This window comes from Pongo abelii, chromosome 5, assembly GCF_028885655.2.
Source record: "Pongo abelii isolate AG06213 chromosome 5, NHGRI_mPonAbe1-v2.0_pri, whole genome shotgun sequence".
In the NCBI taxonomy this organism is placed as follows: domain Eukaryota; kingdom Metazoa; phylum Chordata; class Mammalia; order Primates; family Hominidae; genus Pongo; species Pongo abelii.
Genome location: NC_071990.2, coordinates 70,334,814 through 70,353,573, shown reverse-complemented (window position 1 = coordinate 70,353,573; position 18,760 = coordinate 70,334,814). Strand labels below are relative to the sequence as shown.

Below are 18,760 nucleotides of genomic sequence, written 5' to 3'. Positions count from 1 at the left end.
TATGGTTGAGTAGTATACGCAAATTTATTTTTATACCTTGAAATACACACCAGGTTTAGGAATTGACACAATAAAAAATACTTAGAGGTATTCAATGTGTCTAAATTATGAATAAATTATTTTTTTCATATGCAGAATAAAAATCTTAAGAAAAAGTGAACATTTAGGCCGGGCGTGGTGGCTCATGCCTGTAATCCTAGCACTTTGGGAGGCCATGGTGGGCGCATCACAAGGTCAGGAGATCGAGACCATCCTGGCTAACATGGTGAAACCCCGTCTCTACTAAAAATATGAGAAAAAAAATTAGCTGGGTGTGATGGCGGGTGCCTGTAGACCCAGCTACTAGGGAGGCTGAGGCAGGAGAATGGCGTGAACCCAGGAGGCAGAGCTTGCAGTGAGCTGAGATGGTGCCATTGCACTCCAGCCTGGTGACAGAGTGAGACTCTGACTCAAAAAGAAAAAAAAAAAAGAAAAGAAAAAGTGAACATTTATTAGTGTACATGGCAATGTTTGTTTTATTAGGAGAAGAAAAGTTTATAAACAGTAGCCATTGAGAGCTTATAATTATAGAAATATGGAAATGTAAATTTTACAATTCACATTAGGATATTGTGTACAATCTAATTTTAGGATAGCAAATTAGAAAGTTCTCTCTGTGTTCACAAATAAAACACCCAGATATTAACATTTCAGTGGCAGGCTTCTCTCTGGCATTTGTTTTCTATTCAATGAAATAGATGAACTAGGTTTTTTTTATTTTTTATTTTTATTTTTATTTGTTTATTTATTTATTTTGAGAACGAGTCTCACTCTGTTGCCCAGGCTGGAGTGCAGTGGTATGATCTTGGGTCACTGGGTCACTACAACCTCTGTCTCCCGAGTTCAAGCAATTATCATGCCTGAGCCTCCCGAGTAGCTGGGACTACAAGCATGAGCCGCCACCCCTAGCTAATTTTTGTATTTTTAGTAGAGATGGGGTTTCACCATGTTGGCTAGGCTGTTCTTGAACTCCTGACCTCAGGTGATCCACCTGCCTTGGCCTCCCAAAGTGCTGGTATTACAGGCATGAGCCAGAAGTAGGTTTTTGAATATACATTATATTTTGGGCCTCAAGAAAGCCATTTTGATTTTGAATAACAAAACATAGACCATAACTATTTAATTTTTCATAGATTGGCACTTGGGCAAAACTTTTGGCTTCCTACAGGATTATATGTAAATGAGCAAATGTTCTAGCAGAACCAAATGTGTCTCTCAACCATACGTTCCCGTGACCTTATAAACACAAAAAGCCTTATCACAAAAGAAGAAATGTCTTAGGGTTGTGATGGTTTATTTAGTTAGATGACATGGAAGGATTAGGAGGGAAAAGGAGATCATGTAGTATTGGGAAGAAAAGGCAGGTGTGCTCAAACATCCTCAGCACCACATTAATGTTCACCTTGGATCATTGCTAAATCCTTTTGACAGAAGATCAAGTATAGGCACTATATACAACACAGCAGAACGCTAAATTTTAAATCAACACATTAAGGATCATGACAGACTTGCACAAAGTCACTAGGATCTGAGACCAGTAATTTTTAACTGTAGCCCGACTGAAGGAATTAAAATCACTAAGGAAGGAATTTGTCAATCAGGAGGATTTTTGGTTAGCAATGGAAGCACAGAAAAAGACAGTGGGAAAGAGAAATTTTAAGGTTTTCCAAGAGTTTTATTTGGACTTCAATAGTTCAATGTTTTCAGGTAACAAATTTTAAAAATTTGGTATATAATCATCAGCTATGTTTTTAAAACATCAACATGTTAACATCCAATGGTACAACACACATAATGAATCTGGATGCATAGTTAAACTGTGGTCTAAATATATTGAATAATTTCAGATTACAAACTATATCCCTAGTCTAGTCCCCATTATGCAGTTAGCTTGACTCCACTTTCAGGAGCTAAGTTGTGAAGTCATTTCTATAGGGCTCTTTTGGATTGCAGACCCTGAAGTAGGCTTGAGTCACCCACCCTTCTCTTCTACAGTTCAAGCCCTAGTTTAAAGTTTCTATGTACTACTTCTTGGTTTTGGGGTTTTGATAAGAAAACAGTCTCTTTCCTGATTCTTTTTATCTCTTTTTTGTCTTGTTAAAATAAATTTATTCTGCCATGCTGTTCTTCTTTCCTGTTAATACTTTCAGTATTCTTTGTGTTCTTTCTACCAATTCCTATGTAAGATTATTTTTATAAATTTTGTCTCCCAGTTTATGCCACTTGATCAGAATCCTATCTTTGGTTTTTGTTTGTTTGTTTGTTTTTTGAGATGGAGTCTTGCTCTGTCTCCCAGGCTGGAGTGCAGTGGCGCTATCTCGGCTCACTGCAACCTCCACCTCCCGGGTTCATGCCATTCTCTTACCTCAGCCTCCTGAGTAGCTGGGACTACAGGTGCCCACCACCATGCCTGGCTAAGTTTTTGTATTTTTAGTAGAGACAGGGTTTCACCGAGTTAGCCAGGATGGTCTCCATCTCCTGACCTCGTGATCCGCCTTCCTCGGCCTCCCAAAGTGCTAGGATTACAGGCGTGAGCCACCGCACCCGGCTCTATCTTTGGTTTTCTAAAAGCACCTCATAAAGGGAATGAGACACCACTGTTATACCTCCTGGCCCTCAAACTCATCCTCAATCCCCCAGTTCCAGGAGGGGCACTCATTTAATGCCATGGAGGGTAAAGATCAAAGGAGGATTGTCCTTACTTCATGAACACTTTTCTTAATAGTTTTGGCATCTATGTTCACGGTAGTCTTTTTTTTTTGTTTTATCTTTGCCTGGTTTTGGCTTGAAAATGACCTTTCTGTAGGCCATCATTGCCTGGTTTGGTTCCCCCCTTGGGGCTGCACCCCAACTTTCCATGTGTGCCTCCCCCAGCAGAGGATGTTCCATCTCTCCGCAGCTTCCACAGGAATAAGCACATGAATAGGGTGATTCTCAGGGGCAATCCACCAAAGCATTCAGTGAGTTCAATGGGCGTGTGTGTGTGCGTGTGGTGAGAATATGGGGAGGAGCTAGTCCATACCCTTTCTTCACCAAGATACTGGGAATTTCTGTGTGTTAGTCACCTGCAGCAGTTACAAGAGGCAGGGCCTCTCCCAAAAGTCAGGTCACACCCTCCCTTCAAATTCTGTGTCTTCCTTCAACTGGCTCTAGGGGAGAGAAACCATTCAAAAGCTGAGGGATGGAGAAATGAGGGCAGAAATAGTTGCTCCTTCATAAACTTCGCTTTCTTCAAAGGCTACTGGCTCTCTTAATATAGCCAAGGGAGTCTAGGTTTTGATAGAATTTTTTCTGGAATGTTCTATAGCAGACTCACCTGACAGCAATAACTTAACTTGTGCATACTCTGAGAAAGACCCTATGGTCTAAGAAGAATGTATGTTCAGAATTACAAGCTAAGGAGTCTAGAAGTGGCCAACCCAGGGATTCATTCCTTATGTATTAGGAATATCTGAACTCCCGGCCCATTCCCATGAACACAGGCCACACAGGGGGTTAAAGCCCTTTGTTTTGGGTTAAATGAAAGTTGCCCCGTGTTGTTAGAGGGAGAGTGCTAAGTGAAAATGCTGTATAAACTGCATGCTTTTTACAAATGGTAGTGTTTCTCCTATATGTTCTCCCTATATGTAAGTTCCTCAATCAACCCTATGTCTTGTTCGCTGGCTCTGGGTCTCCTCTTAGGCCTCTTGAACATAGTGCCATTCCTACTGAAGTCAATAGGGGTCTGGCATGACAGATACCTTCTTTTAATAAACCTTTTGGGGTTGACTAGCTTTTTCGACCATTTCTTTGAACTTAAAATGGAACAGAGTCCACAGAAATCCTGGTATCTTTCCATGAGTTGTTGGGTGAGGGGTTAAGTAAGTGCATTCTACAGTAACTACAGGCGAACAGGAAAAGGCTATTAGTTTTCTACATTCTCACTGAACACATCAGAATGTGCATACAAAAAGCCCCAGAAGCTCTTAAGGGGAAGTATTTTAGGGTAGGAAGGATTGTGTAAATTTATAAGAGCGATTTTTGTTTCTAAATTATTCAAATTGAAATATTTATAAATGAGCATGTATTCCCTTTGTAATTGTAAACAGCAAATAAAAATATTATTTTTAAAAAACTCTGGTCTGATTTAGAGGCTTCTTAGATTTAAAAACATCATTCAAGAGAATGTTTTCAGTCCTTGTTGATCTGATTTATATGTTAAATGACTAGACTTAAGAATAAAGAGAATGTTGATATGCATGCCTATACCTACCCAAAATGACTTTTTCTTCTCACTCTGCTCATCTTGCTTATTTAAATTACTATTCCTCTGTAACTAGCCACTCTTATCAACAACACAGAAATATGAGGCTTTTCCGACCTGAAAGTCAAGCAACTGCCCAATACAACTTTGGTAGTCAGAGGCAGCAAAAGGGTTCAGCCAGTTTATTTAATGGACTTAATTCAATGGAGGGCACATCAGATGTTAAAAATATTTAGTCCAGATTCAGTAAAAGTTCCAATTTCACATATAATTTAAAGCAGTGGGGAAGATTTTTTTATCATAGTAATTTATTTGACCCAATATATCCCATATATTATCATTTTAATATGTAATCAATATATAATTGTTAATGAAGTGTATAGCTTTTGGTACTAAATCTTGGCAACTGTGTCTATATTTTAAGTTTTCAGCACATGTCAGTTCAGAGCAGCCTATTCCATGTGCTCAGCAGCCCCACGTGGCTAGTGGCTGCCACACTGAAGTGCAGCTCTGAGGGCTCTGACTCTCTTGATCTAAGGAAGGTGAAGGGCCTGAAACACTCTTTTCTGCCAGAAGTGAGGGAACAGCCTCTGCCTCCCAACAACTCTCCTCAGGCCCAAGGGTGAGAGATTTTTGCCCCTAGAAAGCAGGGGTTGCAAGAAGATAGTGTCCACAGTTACCACTGCTGCCCACCTGGCGTCCATCTTCCTTCTAGAGATCAGACAGTAAACAAAGGATGATAAGGTCCCCCAAAAAGGAAACTCAATGTCTTCAGATCTGTCTACATCCTTGATCTCCAAAGTTTAGCTATGGAGGAAATAGATTAAAGGTGAACTTCTTATTTTGCTATTTGCTATTTGGCCTTGGCCCTAATGGTCAGGCCATGGCTGTTTCCTCCTGTGGCATGGGGGACTGCGTAATTTAAGCACCAATCACATGCACACATCTACATGCATTTCGGTATAACTCACCACCATCTAACAAGAGATCCAACTTTAAATAAGGGGAAAATGAAATCTGTACCTGTAGGGTGCTTTCTGTTTGCAGGTAACTAGTAATCAACCTGTCATTGAATCCCGGCATCCCATTCATACTGGGTACATGTATTAGTTAGCTATTGCATAACAAACCATGCAAGACTTCCTAGCTCATGATGGAGTTGCTCAGCCATTTGGGCAGGGCTCAACTGGGCCATTCTTGTGGGCTCAGATGGGCTCCTTCAGGCATAGGTGATCAGCTGCTCTTGACTAGGCAGCTCTGCTTCTGAGTGTGAGTTGGCTGTCAACTGGAGCAGTTTGGCTCTCCTCCCCATGGTATCTCATTCTCCAGCAGGCTAACATGGGCTTGCAGTCATGGAGATGGCAGGGTTCTCCAGAAATGGGACATTTCAGCAAATTTTGACTGTCCTCAAGATCCTTAGGGGAGTCTTTTTCCTTTCAGCTCCAGAACCCTCTCACTGGGTCCTGACGCTGGGCTCCCTTTCTTCCCTCCAGGTGGGCAGGAGACCTGGATCCTGGTCCCCAGAAAAAATGGAGGCCCCAGAGCTTCCTTGGAGGAGGGTCAGATTTTTATCTTTACTTGTCTGCATTCTAACTATGAATTCTCCCTTATATGCATAATTAAAAAGGGATTCAAGAATTTATTCTATAACTCTTAGACCCCTCAGCCAAATAAAATTTCTACAAATGTATTAGCAAGAGGAGAAGATTCATAAACAGATTTATTTAATGAGAACTGTTGCTGATCTGTGGAATTCCATCCTTAACTCCAAAGAGTGGTGTATTTGTGGGTGACGTGGAGGGGTGGGTGGGTTGGAGTGGGGTGTTACCTTCTAACCCTTAGCCTAGTAAGGGAGGCCTCAAGGGAGATACTTGGAGAATTTGAAATATGGCCCCTGAAATTGAGGACACAGAGGGCTAGTGTCTGACCCAGTAGAGAGAACTACAGTGGACTGTAGCGTCAGGGGCTGACTTTCTTGGGTATAATCAAAAATGGCTGATTCCTTTGATTGTAGAACTAGGAGAATGGAGCTACATTGGGATTGGCCTGTGCTCCCAAAGTTGTTGGTGCAAGGTATGTATCATCATTCCTACAGAGGGGATTTAGACTATTTGGGGAAAGGGGAAGAACTGGCTTGGGGTTGTCTTAGGCCTCTCCTCCAACTTAAGTGAGCTTCTAGAAGAAGATTACAAGACCTCAGCAGGAAAAGGCATAATTAAGTATACCTCAGTATGCTCTGGGGCTTGTGGAGGAGATATAAATGACTACCTGTCAGTGGCTCAAGTCCCTGCAAGTTTGTGTCTTTCCACAGTCAGACTTTTGTTGATGCGTGCTATTTCAATCATAAAAGCCATGAGCTGTATGAAGGTCCGAAGGAGGTAATTTTCCTTAGTAGTACCCATTCATTTGGTAGTCAGAATCAAGGACACAAAGCTCTAGCCACTCCACAAGTCAGTCAATATTGCAAACCAAACATAGTAGTATACTTAACATATAAATATTATAGGCTAAACATTCTAAAAGCAAATAACATTTAACATCAAGAGAAAGGTTAGGAAAACAGGATTAACCAATCCAAGGAGAGCAACATGGACAAGGAGAGTGTCCTGGGCTGATCAGGATGCATATCAACATTTTGCAAGGAAGAGTCTTTGATTTGAGCAGAACCTTTGGTGGCAGATGCTAGATGCTGATCATGAATGACAGTAAGACAGTGTCTGTTAAGACGGCTGTCTTGAGCTAGTGAAGTTCTACTCTTTTTATAGCCTCAAGAGTCCTCTGGTGATGACTGATAGTAAAGAGTGTGCCTGCAATAGCAAGGACTTGGAACCAACCCAAATGTCCAACAATGATAGACTAGATTAAGAAAATGTGGCACATATACACCATAGAATACTATGCAGCCATAAAAAAGCATGAGTTCATGTCCTTTGTAGGGACATGGATGAAGCTGGAAACCATCATTCTCAGCAAACTATTGCAAGGACAGAAAACCAAACACCACATGTTCTCACTTATAGGTGGGAATTGAACAATGAGAACACTTGGACACAGGAAGGGGAACATCACACACTGGGGCATGTTGTAGGGTGGGGGAATGTGGGGAAGGATAGCATTAGGAGATATACCTAATGTAACAGACTAGTTAGTGGGTGCAGCACATCAACATGGCACATGTATACATATGTAACAAACCTGCACATTGTGCACATGTACCCTAGAACTTAAAGTATAATAATAATAATAATAATAATAATAATAATAATAATAATAAAAGAGTGTGCCTGGTTATGTCCCTATCTGGTTGGGTGCAGTCTCTATTGATTAGGTGAACATCTGGTCCCTTTTGGCATAATTCCTTTTGAAATGTAAACGGAGTCTTTTTCTAAGAAGTAGTTACTTATGTCAAGGGTGTTCTATACAACCTGGAATAGAGATATCAACCTGGAAGCCATCTCTCTCCTCACTTTAAGGAAGCTATGACAGAGGTCTCCAGGGGATATGAATTATTAAGTGAGAAAGAGTGAAATTAAAACATTTGCAGGTCTAGAGGGCTTAAAGCCAGCTTATGATGGTACCAGTTCAAGTTAAAACTGTATTCTCCCCTATTCTCTTCTTATTCTGTCCAGGCAGGAAGGACCATCCTACTTTTTCCCTCAGGCTTCCAGCTGGAAGTAGATTCTAGGTAGAGGATAACTCATCACTACATAATACATTGGAAAAAGATGATGGTATTTTTTCTCACAGAGTTGTTTCTTGACTACATCACAGTGGTGAAACATGCACTTACACCCCTGTGGACTCAGGTAAGCCATCCCAAGAGTTTCCTCCTCCTTCTTCATCGTGGGCCTGTGGCAGTGTGTTTTGTTTGCTGATGCATATACCTTTACGTACAAAGCTATCATGGAAATTCACAGGCATGCACACATCTGAATAGAAAGGCTATAACATCATGTGATAAGTTCATGTCCAGCCAACCAGTTATCCTGGCTGGGCACCAGTGCCAGTAAATTAGAGTGATTTGGGCAGCTAGTGAACTTTTATTTAGAGTCAGCTGTCTCATGCGTCCGTGTGAAGAGACCACTAAACAGGCCACCACCCTGTGAAGAGACCACCAAACATGTGTGAGCAACATGGCTGTTTATTTCACCTGGGTGCAGGCGGGCTGAGTCCGAAAAGAGAGTCGGCAAAGGGTGGTGGGATTATCATTGGTTCTCACAGTTTTTCGGACAGGAGGTGGAGTTAAAAGCAATGCTTTGGGGGCAGGGGGTAGATCTCACAAAGTACATTCTCAAGGGTGGGGAGAATTACAAAGAAACTTCTTAAGGGTGGGGGAGATTATAAAGAACATTGATCGGTTAGGGTGGGGCAGAAACAAATCACAATGGTGGAATGTCATCAGCTAAGCTATTTTCACTTCTGTGGATCTTCAGCTGCTTCAGGCCATCTGGATGTATACGTGCAGGTCACTGGGGATATGATGGCTTAGCTTGGGCTCAGAGGCCTGCATCAGCCATTCTTGCAACCTGGTAAGGAGTTCTGCTAATCACACACATTCCGCCTTGTACACGAGGGCCAAACTTCCTTTTGGTGAAGAAGTATAAACCCCTAAAATTGACTTGGATCTCCAGGTCCACCTAGCCCATTCTTTGTGGAGTTCCCTTGCTGTTCCAGTCTATCAGGTTAGGCTGAGTCAAATATCTCAATAGGTTGCCCAGCTATGAGCCAACACCCTGCTCTGCAACCCTCCCATATCCCAGCTTGCAGGGAAGCCAGCGCGGGCAGCGTGGTGATGTCACTGCGTCCGGACGCGCCCCGCCCCTGAGCAGTCCTTGCTGCCCCGCCCCCGCCCGGCTCGCCGCCAGGGGACGCTAGTGGGTCCAGTCTCCTTGGCAACCAGTTGCTCCTCCCCCTCCGCCCCTTTAACCTTTAGGGTGCGCGGGTGCAGTGTATCTCGCGCTCTCTCCCCTTTCCCCTCTCCCCTTTCCCCACCCCGGGCGCTCAGGTCGGTCTGGACCGGAAGCGAAGATGGCGACTCCTGGCGCGGCCTCGGCGGAGCTGGTGATCGGCTGGTGCATATTCGGCCTCTTACTACTGGTAGGGGAGGCGCTTGGAGTTTTCCCCATGTTTGGACAGTTGACCTCTCCGGGCCCCGGAGACCCTCTTCGCCCCGTCCCGCTTTTAGCTTGGACTGTGGAGGGCTCCTTAGTGTTGGGGGCTTGGGCGGGCGGCGGGGGCAGGGGGGTGTCGATTTCCGGTCTCTTTTGCTTTCATTTCACCGATGACGTCTAGGGTTGCAGGGAAAATGCACCCACCCGCCCCATTGCCCAAGTCAGGGATGATGGCAAGACCCTTTCGTCCCCTGTAAAACAGTGGCACACGGTGTGGGGCGGCAGCGCTGGATCTTTGCAAGTTAAGTAGGCGCTGGCGTTGTTTACTTGTCGCCTTCTCTGTATGTTTTTTCCTCATTTTCCCTACACTTGGGGCTGGTGAGTCTCCAGCCTCTGTGCCCATTTGTGATTCTGCCTTGATGACGTGAGTTGCTCGTTCTGACTTCCAGGTGTCACATTCTCTTCTAATCTTTTTTTGATTGGTGTAGATACCTGTGGAGGGCGGAGCTGTAGCCCTCTTTATTACCAGTATCGGAGTATATACTACTACCTGTCTGACCTCAGGTGCTTTCTTTTCCAACGATCTTATTTCTGCATATTCAGTGAGCAAAGTGTAGATAGAAATGGCTCAAAGTGGCCTGGCTATTACTTCCCTATTCATATTAAAACCCTTTGGTTTATTTGGGAGTTCAATTTATTTCCTTTCATAACTTCTCTACCTTCTCAAATCTTCTCTTTCCTCATCGTCCGAGGCTGTAGTTATTTTTTTCCCATGTATTTTGACCTTTTTGCATTGCAAAACAAAAACCTCCAGTTCTGGGAATCAGGCTTGTTTGGTTTTACTTTAATTGTCAGATCCAGTCGGTGTCTGGTACCTATGTAGTATGTTCTAGTAAATTTTTGCAGTAGAGACTAAAAAAAGAAAAGAAAAGAAAAAAGAATGGTGTGAAAATTTAAAAGAAGGATCCTCTTGTTACTGCCATCACTGTCACAGATAAGAACACTGCCTTTACCCTGGAACATGTTAGTCCTCTCTTGGAGGAAATGAAACCCTAAAGGTTGACTGGTCTCTGCAGCCACCCAGTCCTTTATTTGGAGAGCCCCCTGGCTTTTCCAGTCCATCAGATTTAGTTTGTTTAGAAGAAAATAAATAAGCATGTAATGTATGAAAGTTAAGTGAGACTATCTTGGCAGTTATAAATTAATAAACATTTACGGTACGGAAGTGGTGTGAATTGTAAGAGGATGTAAACCAAACAAAATATGGCTTTAAAGAGGACCTGAAGATAAGTGAGAAAACTGAAATTCTTGAAACATGTATTTTATGGACCGAAAGTTAAAGTGTGACTATAAATAAAGTAGGACTTAAGAGAATAGACAGCAATATTGGAAGAAAATGAGAATTGTGGTAGAGTTTGGATAGATGAAGAAGAGAAGCCATTTAAGTTGGCAGTATTACAGCAAGGACAAATAAAATCAGAAGGGAATTAGGAGTTTGACACTTGACTGTTGTCGTGGATAAAAGCATTAGGAAGAAGGACTTCTGTTTAAATTTCTGCAAATCTCTTTAAATCCTGGTTTATTAGAAGAAAGGCTGGTTTCTTTTGTTGGCTTCTACATTCAGTCTTTTGGGATATTTTAGTCGAAGTGTATGGAGAAAATACAGCTGCAATGATAGGTAGTCAGAAACAGAGGAGCATTTTTCAGATAATTGTGGATGTTTTTTGATACTACACCAAAGCTCAACAAGTGGAAGATTGATGTCAGTTGCAAGGTGGAATCTGAAACCCTATCAATGAGCTTTTCATTCATTGTTACATTAAAATCCATTAGCCCATCTTGCACTTTGAAAGGATCTTTTACCCATGCATGGTTTTATAACATGATGCCATGGCCACTTAGAAAATGTTGGTTTACTGAGTTATGCACATTTTTTAAATATGGATACATTTCATTACACAATATCAAAATATCACATTTCATTAAATCACAACTGATCTTGTCAGAAATGTCTCTGAAAATTTTAAGTATTGAAGAGTTGTCAAGCTCATAGTTGTGGATGTAAGTCTTTCAAAATCCAATTTTCATTTGAAAGTTTGACTCATAATTATCATTGGTATCAAATACTGTCAGTTTTTCTCTAAGTGATAGATTCCCTTTGTTCATTTGACAAAATCTGCCAAAAAGCGAAGTCTGAATAGCCAGTTTGACAATTGTTCTTTCAAGTAAAGATGGTGTTCCTTGAAGAGTGGTTGGTTTAGCTTTTAACTCTAAACTTTTCCTGGAGATAGCCATCACATCTTGGTATGCAGCAGAAGGACTTTATGTATGCATGCTTCATATTTTACCCCACAAAGTAGTAAAAAGAGTCAAAGGTTGAATTTCAATAAAATGAATTTATACTGCTTTGTGAAGCACAGCCTTAATTTAAATTGTCCCTTTTTGAACTTGTGGTGAAGAATACAATGATTACTGGTGCAGTTTGGTGCCACTGTCTTGATTCATGCTAATGCACCAGTAGTTTTACCCACTGTGGCTATGAACCATGAGTGCAAATGTCAGCACAGTGAAAAAGGCAAATAGCATCTTAATATTTATTATGAGAAAAGTTTTCAACTTCTGAATCTCCAGAAAGGATTCTAGGGACTACCAGGGCCTAGGGATTTCACACTTGGAGAACTTCTGCCAATCATCTACTAAAGATTCAGGACATGGGCCAGGTGTGGTGGCTCACACCTGTAATCCCAGCACTTTGGGAGGCTGAGGCAGGTGGATCAGTTGAGCTTAGGAGTTCGAGACCAGCCTGGGCAGCATGGCAAAACCCCATCCCTACTAAAAATACAAAAAATTAGCCGGGCGAGGTGGCAAATGCCTGAGGTTCCAGCTACTTGGAAGGCTGAGGTGGGAGGATTGCTTGAGCCCAGGAGGTGGTTCGTGGAGGCAGTTGCAGCAAGCTCTGATAGTGCCTGGGCAACAGAGGGAAACCTTGTCTCAAAGAAAAAAAAAAAAAAAGAATCAGGACATGAATGTTGCCTACTTTTGTGATCTTGGGCAAAAAGAATAGACTTCAGTTTCTTCACACATAAGAAATTGTTAGATTTGGTGCCTCATGCCTGTAATCTAACTATGTCTGTCTTTACTATGTCAAATCTAAACTGTTCTATCTAGCTTCAATGTCCTCTGTAATTTGGCTCACACCACCTTTAAATTGTATTTGCCATTACAATAGGAGACTCTCCATTTTTGTAAAGCAAATTTATTCTTGTTCCTTAAAGTGTGGGCATCATCTGGGAACTTGTTAGAGATACCAGATATGTGACCCCAGTCCTACTGAATCAGAATCTGCAGTTTAACAAGATCTCATACAGTGTATCATCTATTCTCATTAGTTTAATAAAGATTCATCTCTTCTCATTTCTTCTTCTGCCCCAGTGGTTTGCAACCTTGACCTTTCATCAGAACCACCTGGGTAGTTAAAAAATCTCAGTGTTCAGACCAATTTATTTTGAATCTTTTGGGAGAAGCTGGGGGGACTATTTGAAACTTTTCCTTATAATTGTTAACAGAGTTATATGTTTGTTTCTTTTATCAAATTGTCTAATAACAACTACTACTGTTTGTTAAGCAGTTACTATGGCCAGCCACTATGGTAAACCCTTTATATCTCATTTAATCCTTATAAGTTGCTATGAAAGAAGTATTCCTATAGACGAGGGTACTTGGTTTTATTTTGTGTTGTAGTAATGATTGATAACATGAACAAAAGGCTCTTTAAGGTTATCAGTTTTAAAACCATTATAAAGGGATTCTGAGACCAAAAAGTTTGGGAATCTCTGGCTTAACTCTTCTGCCTGGTTGCCCTTTCCTAGCTTGTCTGCCTGATATTGGCAAAATCCTTTGTTTGCAGTAATACCTACAAAATGCAGGTTTTCTTTCATTCTTGAAATCCAATAAAAAATTTATTGGAACACTTAGTGTCGAGTGCTGCTAAGGATATAAAGATGAGGCTCAGCTTTCAAAGACTTCAGAATAAATTTGGGGAATGTTAAAAATATTTATGAATTCCTTTAAAAACAAGCTCATTCAAATATTAATACAAAGTAACATTTTATGAAAAATAAATTTCCCAAAATCAAGAATTTGAGCCTAGATCCTTTTTGTTTGTTTGTTCCAAAGTCTTAACTGCCTTCTCACTCAATTCTTTCCTGCTATTCTGTCACCAGTTGAAAGGCCAGCAGTATAAAGGAATGACATGCAGCAACTTGGATGGGTTTTAAATGCATTGTGCCAGATGACACTAGCCAGACTGAAAAGACAACATACTGTATGAAGGCATTATGATATTCTAGAAAAGGCAGAAACTATAGGGACAGAAAACAGATAGTGGTTGTCAGGGTGACACTGGTGGGCTGAGGGAGATCCCCAAACACTGGTGGGATCTCAACCCCAGCTGGTTTTCAGGCTCTTGACACTGTCATGAGAAGACATTAAAGGGCAAGTCAGAAAATAGTGTAAGTGTGGAGATTTATTAAAGGGAAAAGTACACACTCGTGTGGGCATTCTTAAGAGAGAGACACACAGTGAGGTTTGGAGTTTCTACCTTTATGGGTTTCTTTATCCAAGGGACATATTCATGAAAATTCCTGGAAAAAAGTAGAGACTTCTTGAAATTGTGGTGCCACCCATTTTTACATCAAATATGAGTGGTCTTGGAACTGCCATGGTGCTGGTAGATGTGTGATTGAGCATGTTAATGAGCATATAATGAGGTCCTAGGTGAAACCTAGGTCAAATCCATTGCCATGTTGGGTCCAGTGGGTCTTAACCAGCTTGGTCCACACCCTGGTTTTTCAGGGTCTTATTAGCCCTTAGCCTCTAGTCATAGAAAACTGCTCTCTGGAATTTTTTAGCCCTTGTGACCATCATGCATTATTCCTGTCTCAAGGGCTGGGGCAGAGAGAGGGGTTAGCTACAAAGGGAGAAAGGAATTTTCTGAGATGATGGAATTGTTCTTGTATCTTGCTTGCGGTAGAAGGATTTGGAAGCTGCAAAACTAGTTTGGTGGTTTTATTAGTTTCATTTGGGCCCTGGAATTGTAGGATGCTCAGAAAGAAAGTAACGATGAATCTGTTGAAAAAGTGAAAGGTCGAAACAAGGCTTTTAAAACTACCAGAGTTCTTATTTAGAACAATGGTTCTCAAGTTTGGCTCAGATTGAAATCCTCAGGCATTTAAAGTACTGATGCCTGGAGGAGAGGAGCCTTGTTCTTCATTGATAGAATTGATTGGGGAATGTAGGGAAGGTATAAGGGTACTTAAAAGTTACCCAGGTGATTCTGACTCACAGTGAAGGCTGAAATAACATAGTCTCTATCTGCAACTCCCCATGAGTAGAGTAGAAGTTCTCAAAATATAGCCCTGGACCAGCAGCGGCCTCACCTGGGGAAGCTGTTACAAATGCAGATTTTCTGGCTCCACTCCAGACTTCTTGAATCTGAAACTCAGAGGATGGGGCCTAGCAATCTGTGCTTCAACAGTTCCTCAAAGTGATTCCGGTGCCTCCTAACGTTAGAGAATCATTAAAGTCCTATGCTCTGTGTTAGTCACTTGAATGGCATTGGTAACTATTAAGAGTACCTGGCTGACTAGAGATGTCAACCTCTACCTCTGAGTGAACTTTTTTCACTGGAAAACTCCTTGTTGTGCACATGTATCCATTTTCAGCATTGACTTTTCTTTGTTTAATGCTCTTTAAAATTTAAATTATAGTATAATGTGATAATTGCATGGTGATTACTGGTAGTTAATCTTTAGCTCAGTGCTATTCTTGAACTGTCAGAACAGGACAGAAGTTAATTTTCATCCAAGTTATATTTTGTAATACTTCAGTAATAAGCCTAGAATAGAACAGCTTCTACTCATATCTCCTTTAGGTTGGAAAAATCTACAGGGAAAAAATATTCAAAGCTAGTTATAACTGTGATGTGTGAAACCATTAATGTTTGCACTGTGTTTGACGAGGAAATATGTAGCTGAGCACTGTTATTAATAGTATTGTGTGTGTATGCCTATGTGATGTACTGCATTCATGAAGTAGGCTTTGAAAATTATACATCTTGGACAAGTTTTTAAGGGATAGTGGGCTTTTCTTACACAACTAAAATAACCTTTACTTCACATAAGGTTTCCTGCTAGAAACTTTCAAACACATACAAAAATCAGAGAAAATACATTGGGTAGTAACAAACATCTCTTTTTGTTCTATTTCAGGCTATTTTGGCATTCTGCTGGATATATGTTCGTAAATACCAAAGTCGGCGGGAAAGTGAAGTTGTCTCCACCATAACAGCAATTTTTTCTCTAGCAATTGCACTTATCACATCAGCACTTCTACCAGTGGATATATTTTTGGTTTCTTACATGAAAAATCAAAATGGTACATTTAAGGTAAATATAATCTTACTTTGCAGATTTTTTTTTCCTTTCAAATTTCTGGCACACTTGGCAGTCCAATATATATTGTTTTATTTTTGTATCTGGGAATGAATGAGAATGGAAATACAACATAGAGGCTGAGAATGTGACATCTAACCTGATAGACTAGAAGCAGACTTACAACTGACATAAGAACTATTAATTCAGCAACCCTGCAAATGCTTTAAGTAATCATAATAGGTTATATATTTTTTGCTGCTCATAACTCCCTTGAAGCTTATTTGATTTGCATTAGTGCAATAAGTAAATAATTGAGAAGGGCTTTTGTCAGTGGCAGATCAGGATCCTAATCTCCGTTTCATATTGAGTACTTTGAGTCAGTATGGTGTAGTGAATTAGGCTGGGAATTATAAGATCTGAGTTCTAGTCTTGACCCTTAACTGTCTAGCTGTGGACCTTTAGCCAAACCATTTAACTTTTCTGGACTTGAGGTTCCTGATTTTAAAAATGAAGAGTGTGGACTAAAGGTTTCTGAGTTTCCTTTAAATTATGCAAATTACTTTTAAGTTTCTTACTAGCTTAAGCTTCTGTGACTCAGGAACTGTCTCTGTTGTTATAGCCCCAGTATTTAGCTTTAGTACTTAAATATTTGAATGAAATAGTATTTCATTTATCTTAGTAATGCATGATTACAAAATAACTTCCTGAATTGGGCTAAATTGGGTAAATAATTTTATTTTATTTTATATTTTATTTTATATATATATTTTTTATTTTATTGAGATAGAGACTCACTCTGTTGCCCAGGCTGGAGTACAGTGGCATGATCTCGGTTCAGTGCAACCTCCGCCTCCTGGGTTCAAGCGATTCTCGTCCCTCAGCCTCCCAAGTAGTTAGGAATACAAACATGCAGCCACCATGCCTGACTAGTTCTTTTTGTATTTTTAGTAGAAATGGGGTTTCGCCATGTTGGCCAGGCTGGTCTTAAACTCCTGGCCTCAAGTGATCCACCTGCCCAACCTCCCAAAGTGCTGGGATTGCAGGCATGAGCCACGATCCCTGGTCCAAATGGGGTAAATAATTTGAAAATATTTTTGTAGATAGGTTTAAATTTATTCTGATTACTTTGAAAATTAGATATACTCTGATTGCTGTGAAAACCACATTTTTTTTTGTGTACACCATTTATTTAGCAAGTTTTAATTGAGCACTTAGTGTGTGCCAAACGTTGTAATGTTATAAAGATAGTAACTAACATCTATTGAATATTTGCTATGTGTCAGACTCTATTTTAAGTGATTTACATTTAGTAACTTCCTTTGATCTCTCAAACAATCCTGTGAGACAAGTAGTATTGTCTGTGGTTTTCATGGGTGAAAAATCAAGGTTCAAAGAGGTGAAGTAACATAGCCTGTAAGTGCTGAAGCTGGGATTTGAAGCTCCACAGTTTGGTTCCAGAGAGCTTTGTTCATGAGGTTTCTTGGGAAGATGGCTTCTAAACAAGTAAGAGATATTTTCAGGTAGCTTAGTAAATAGGATACCTACCAGTGATTCTACATTTTTTCAAAATATAAACTTAATTCACATTTTATATTTTGGGTTGAAACATTATTTCTAGAGAAAAAGACTAATTTTACTGGTATCATTGGGTTTTCTCTGCTTTTTATTATTGGGCAAGAAGAAATACACTTTTAATAATGTTAGACATAGATAATTAAATGGTTGATTGTAACATTATGAGGTCATTTTCTCTGAGAAATGTGTCATTTTAGAATTAAATTCTATAAAAATGTTTAATTTCTTTTGGCTCTGTATATAACTGTGTTTCTTGGATAAGAGATTTTGACATTTTCAGAATTTCTGGATATTCTTTTTGTTTTAAAACAGGGTAGTATACTTCCAAATGTACAGTACATAATTATAAATTTCTAGGATATTTTTCTTTCTGAAAGCTGTTAAGTGTAAATAGATAATGATATATATGTATATGTGTGTATTCTAATGTATAGAGGTCATATAATTATCCCTGGTATAATTATTGTTTGAATTGGAGATTTTTTTAGTTTAGAATTGAGGATGTTTGATTTATTTAGATTTTGTGGGAAAACATTTCATCTTTATACATATGTAACAAACCTGCATGTTGTGCACCTGTACTCTAGAACTTAAAGTATAATAAAAAAAAAATTTCTAGAGTATTTTCATGAAATTATGAACTTTCTATTAGATTAAGTATTGTTTTGGGCCCATGCTTAAATTAGTGCTTGCTTCCTGGGAAATAGGTTTGTTTTGTTTCTTTGTTTTTGATATTTAAATCTATGAGATTGCATTATACTTGTTTGAACAAGATTTTAAGAATCCACTAAAGAAGCAAAAATATTAACTATAAAAATTTAGGGTGCTTGTTTTAATACACGTGCCTTTAAAAGGAAAAAAATATGGCTGTAGTTAACACACTATATTTGTTAAATCTAAATGTTACACTAATATTTAGAAGGGGAAAAAATCTGTTAAAATTTTTCCCTCTAATTTTTTAAAACTTTGTTTCATTATTAGGATATTAGTTATTCATCAATTGTTGGTTCTCGTTTTTTTCTACTTTTCTTTTTTTGAGACGGAGTTTCACTACAACCTCCGCCTCCTGGGTTCAAACGATTCTTCTGCCTGAGCTTCCTGAGTATCTGGGATTACAGATGCACACCACCATGCCCGGCCAATTTTTTGTATTTTTAGTAGAGATGTGGTTTCACCATGTTGGCCAGGCTGGTCTTGAACTCCTGATCTCAGGTGATCCACCCGCCTTGGCCTCCCAAAGTGCTGGGATTACAGGCATGAGCCACTGTGCCTGGCCTTTCCTACTTTTCATTACTAAGTTGTCTCTAGTTCTGTTTGCTTTTAGCTTAGATAATGTATCAGTTTTTTCTTGGTAGTTT

General features: G+C 39.9%; 1 protein-coding gene across 1 annotated transcript in view; it reads left to right on the top strand.

Moving 5' to 3' along the window:
* The first annotated feature begins 9,073 nt into the window (after nt 1-9,073).
* LMBRD1 (LMBR1 domain containing 1) overlaps nt 9,074-18,760 on the top strand; it is a 128,372-nt gene continuing 118,685 nt past the window's right edge. Inside the window, exons 1-2 of the mRNA XM_024248421.3 lie at nt 9,074-9,379; nt 15,663-15,839. Coding sequence (XP_024104189.1) covers nt 9,311-9,379; nt 15,663-15,839 — 246 coding nt within the window. The 5' untranslated portion in view covers nt 9,074-9,310. The remainder of the gene's footprint in view (nt 9,380-15,662; nt 15,840-18,760) is intronic.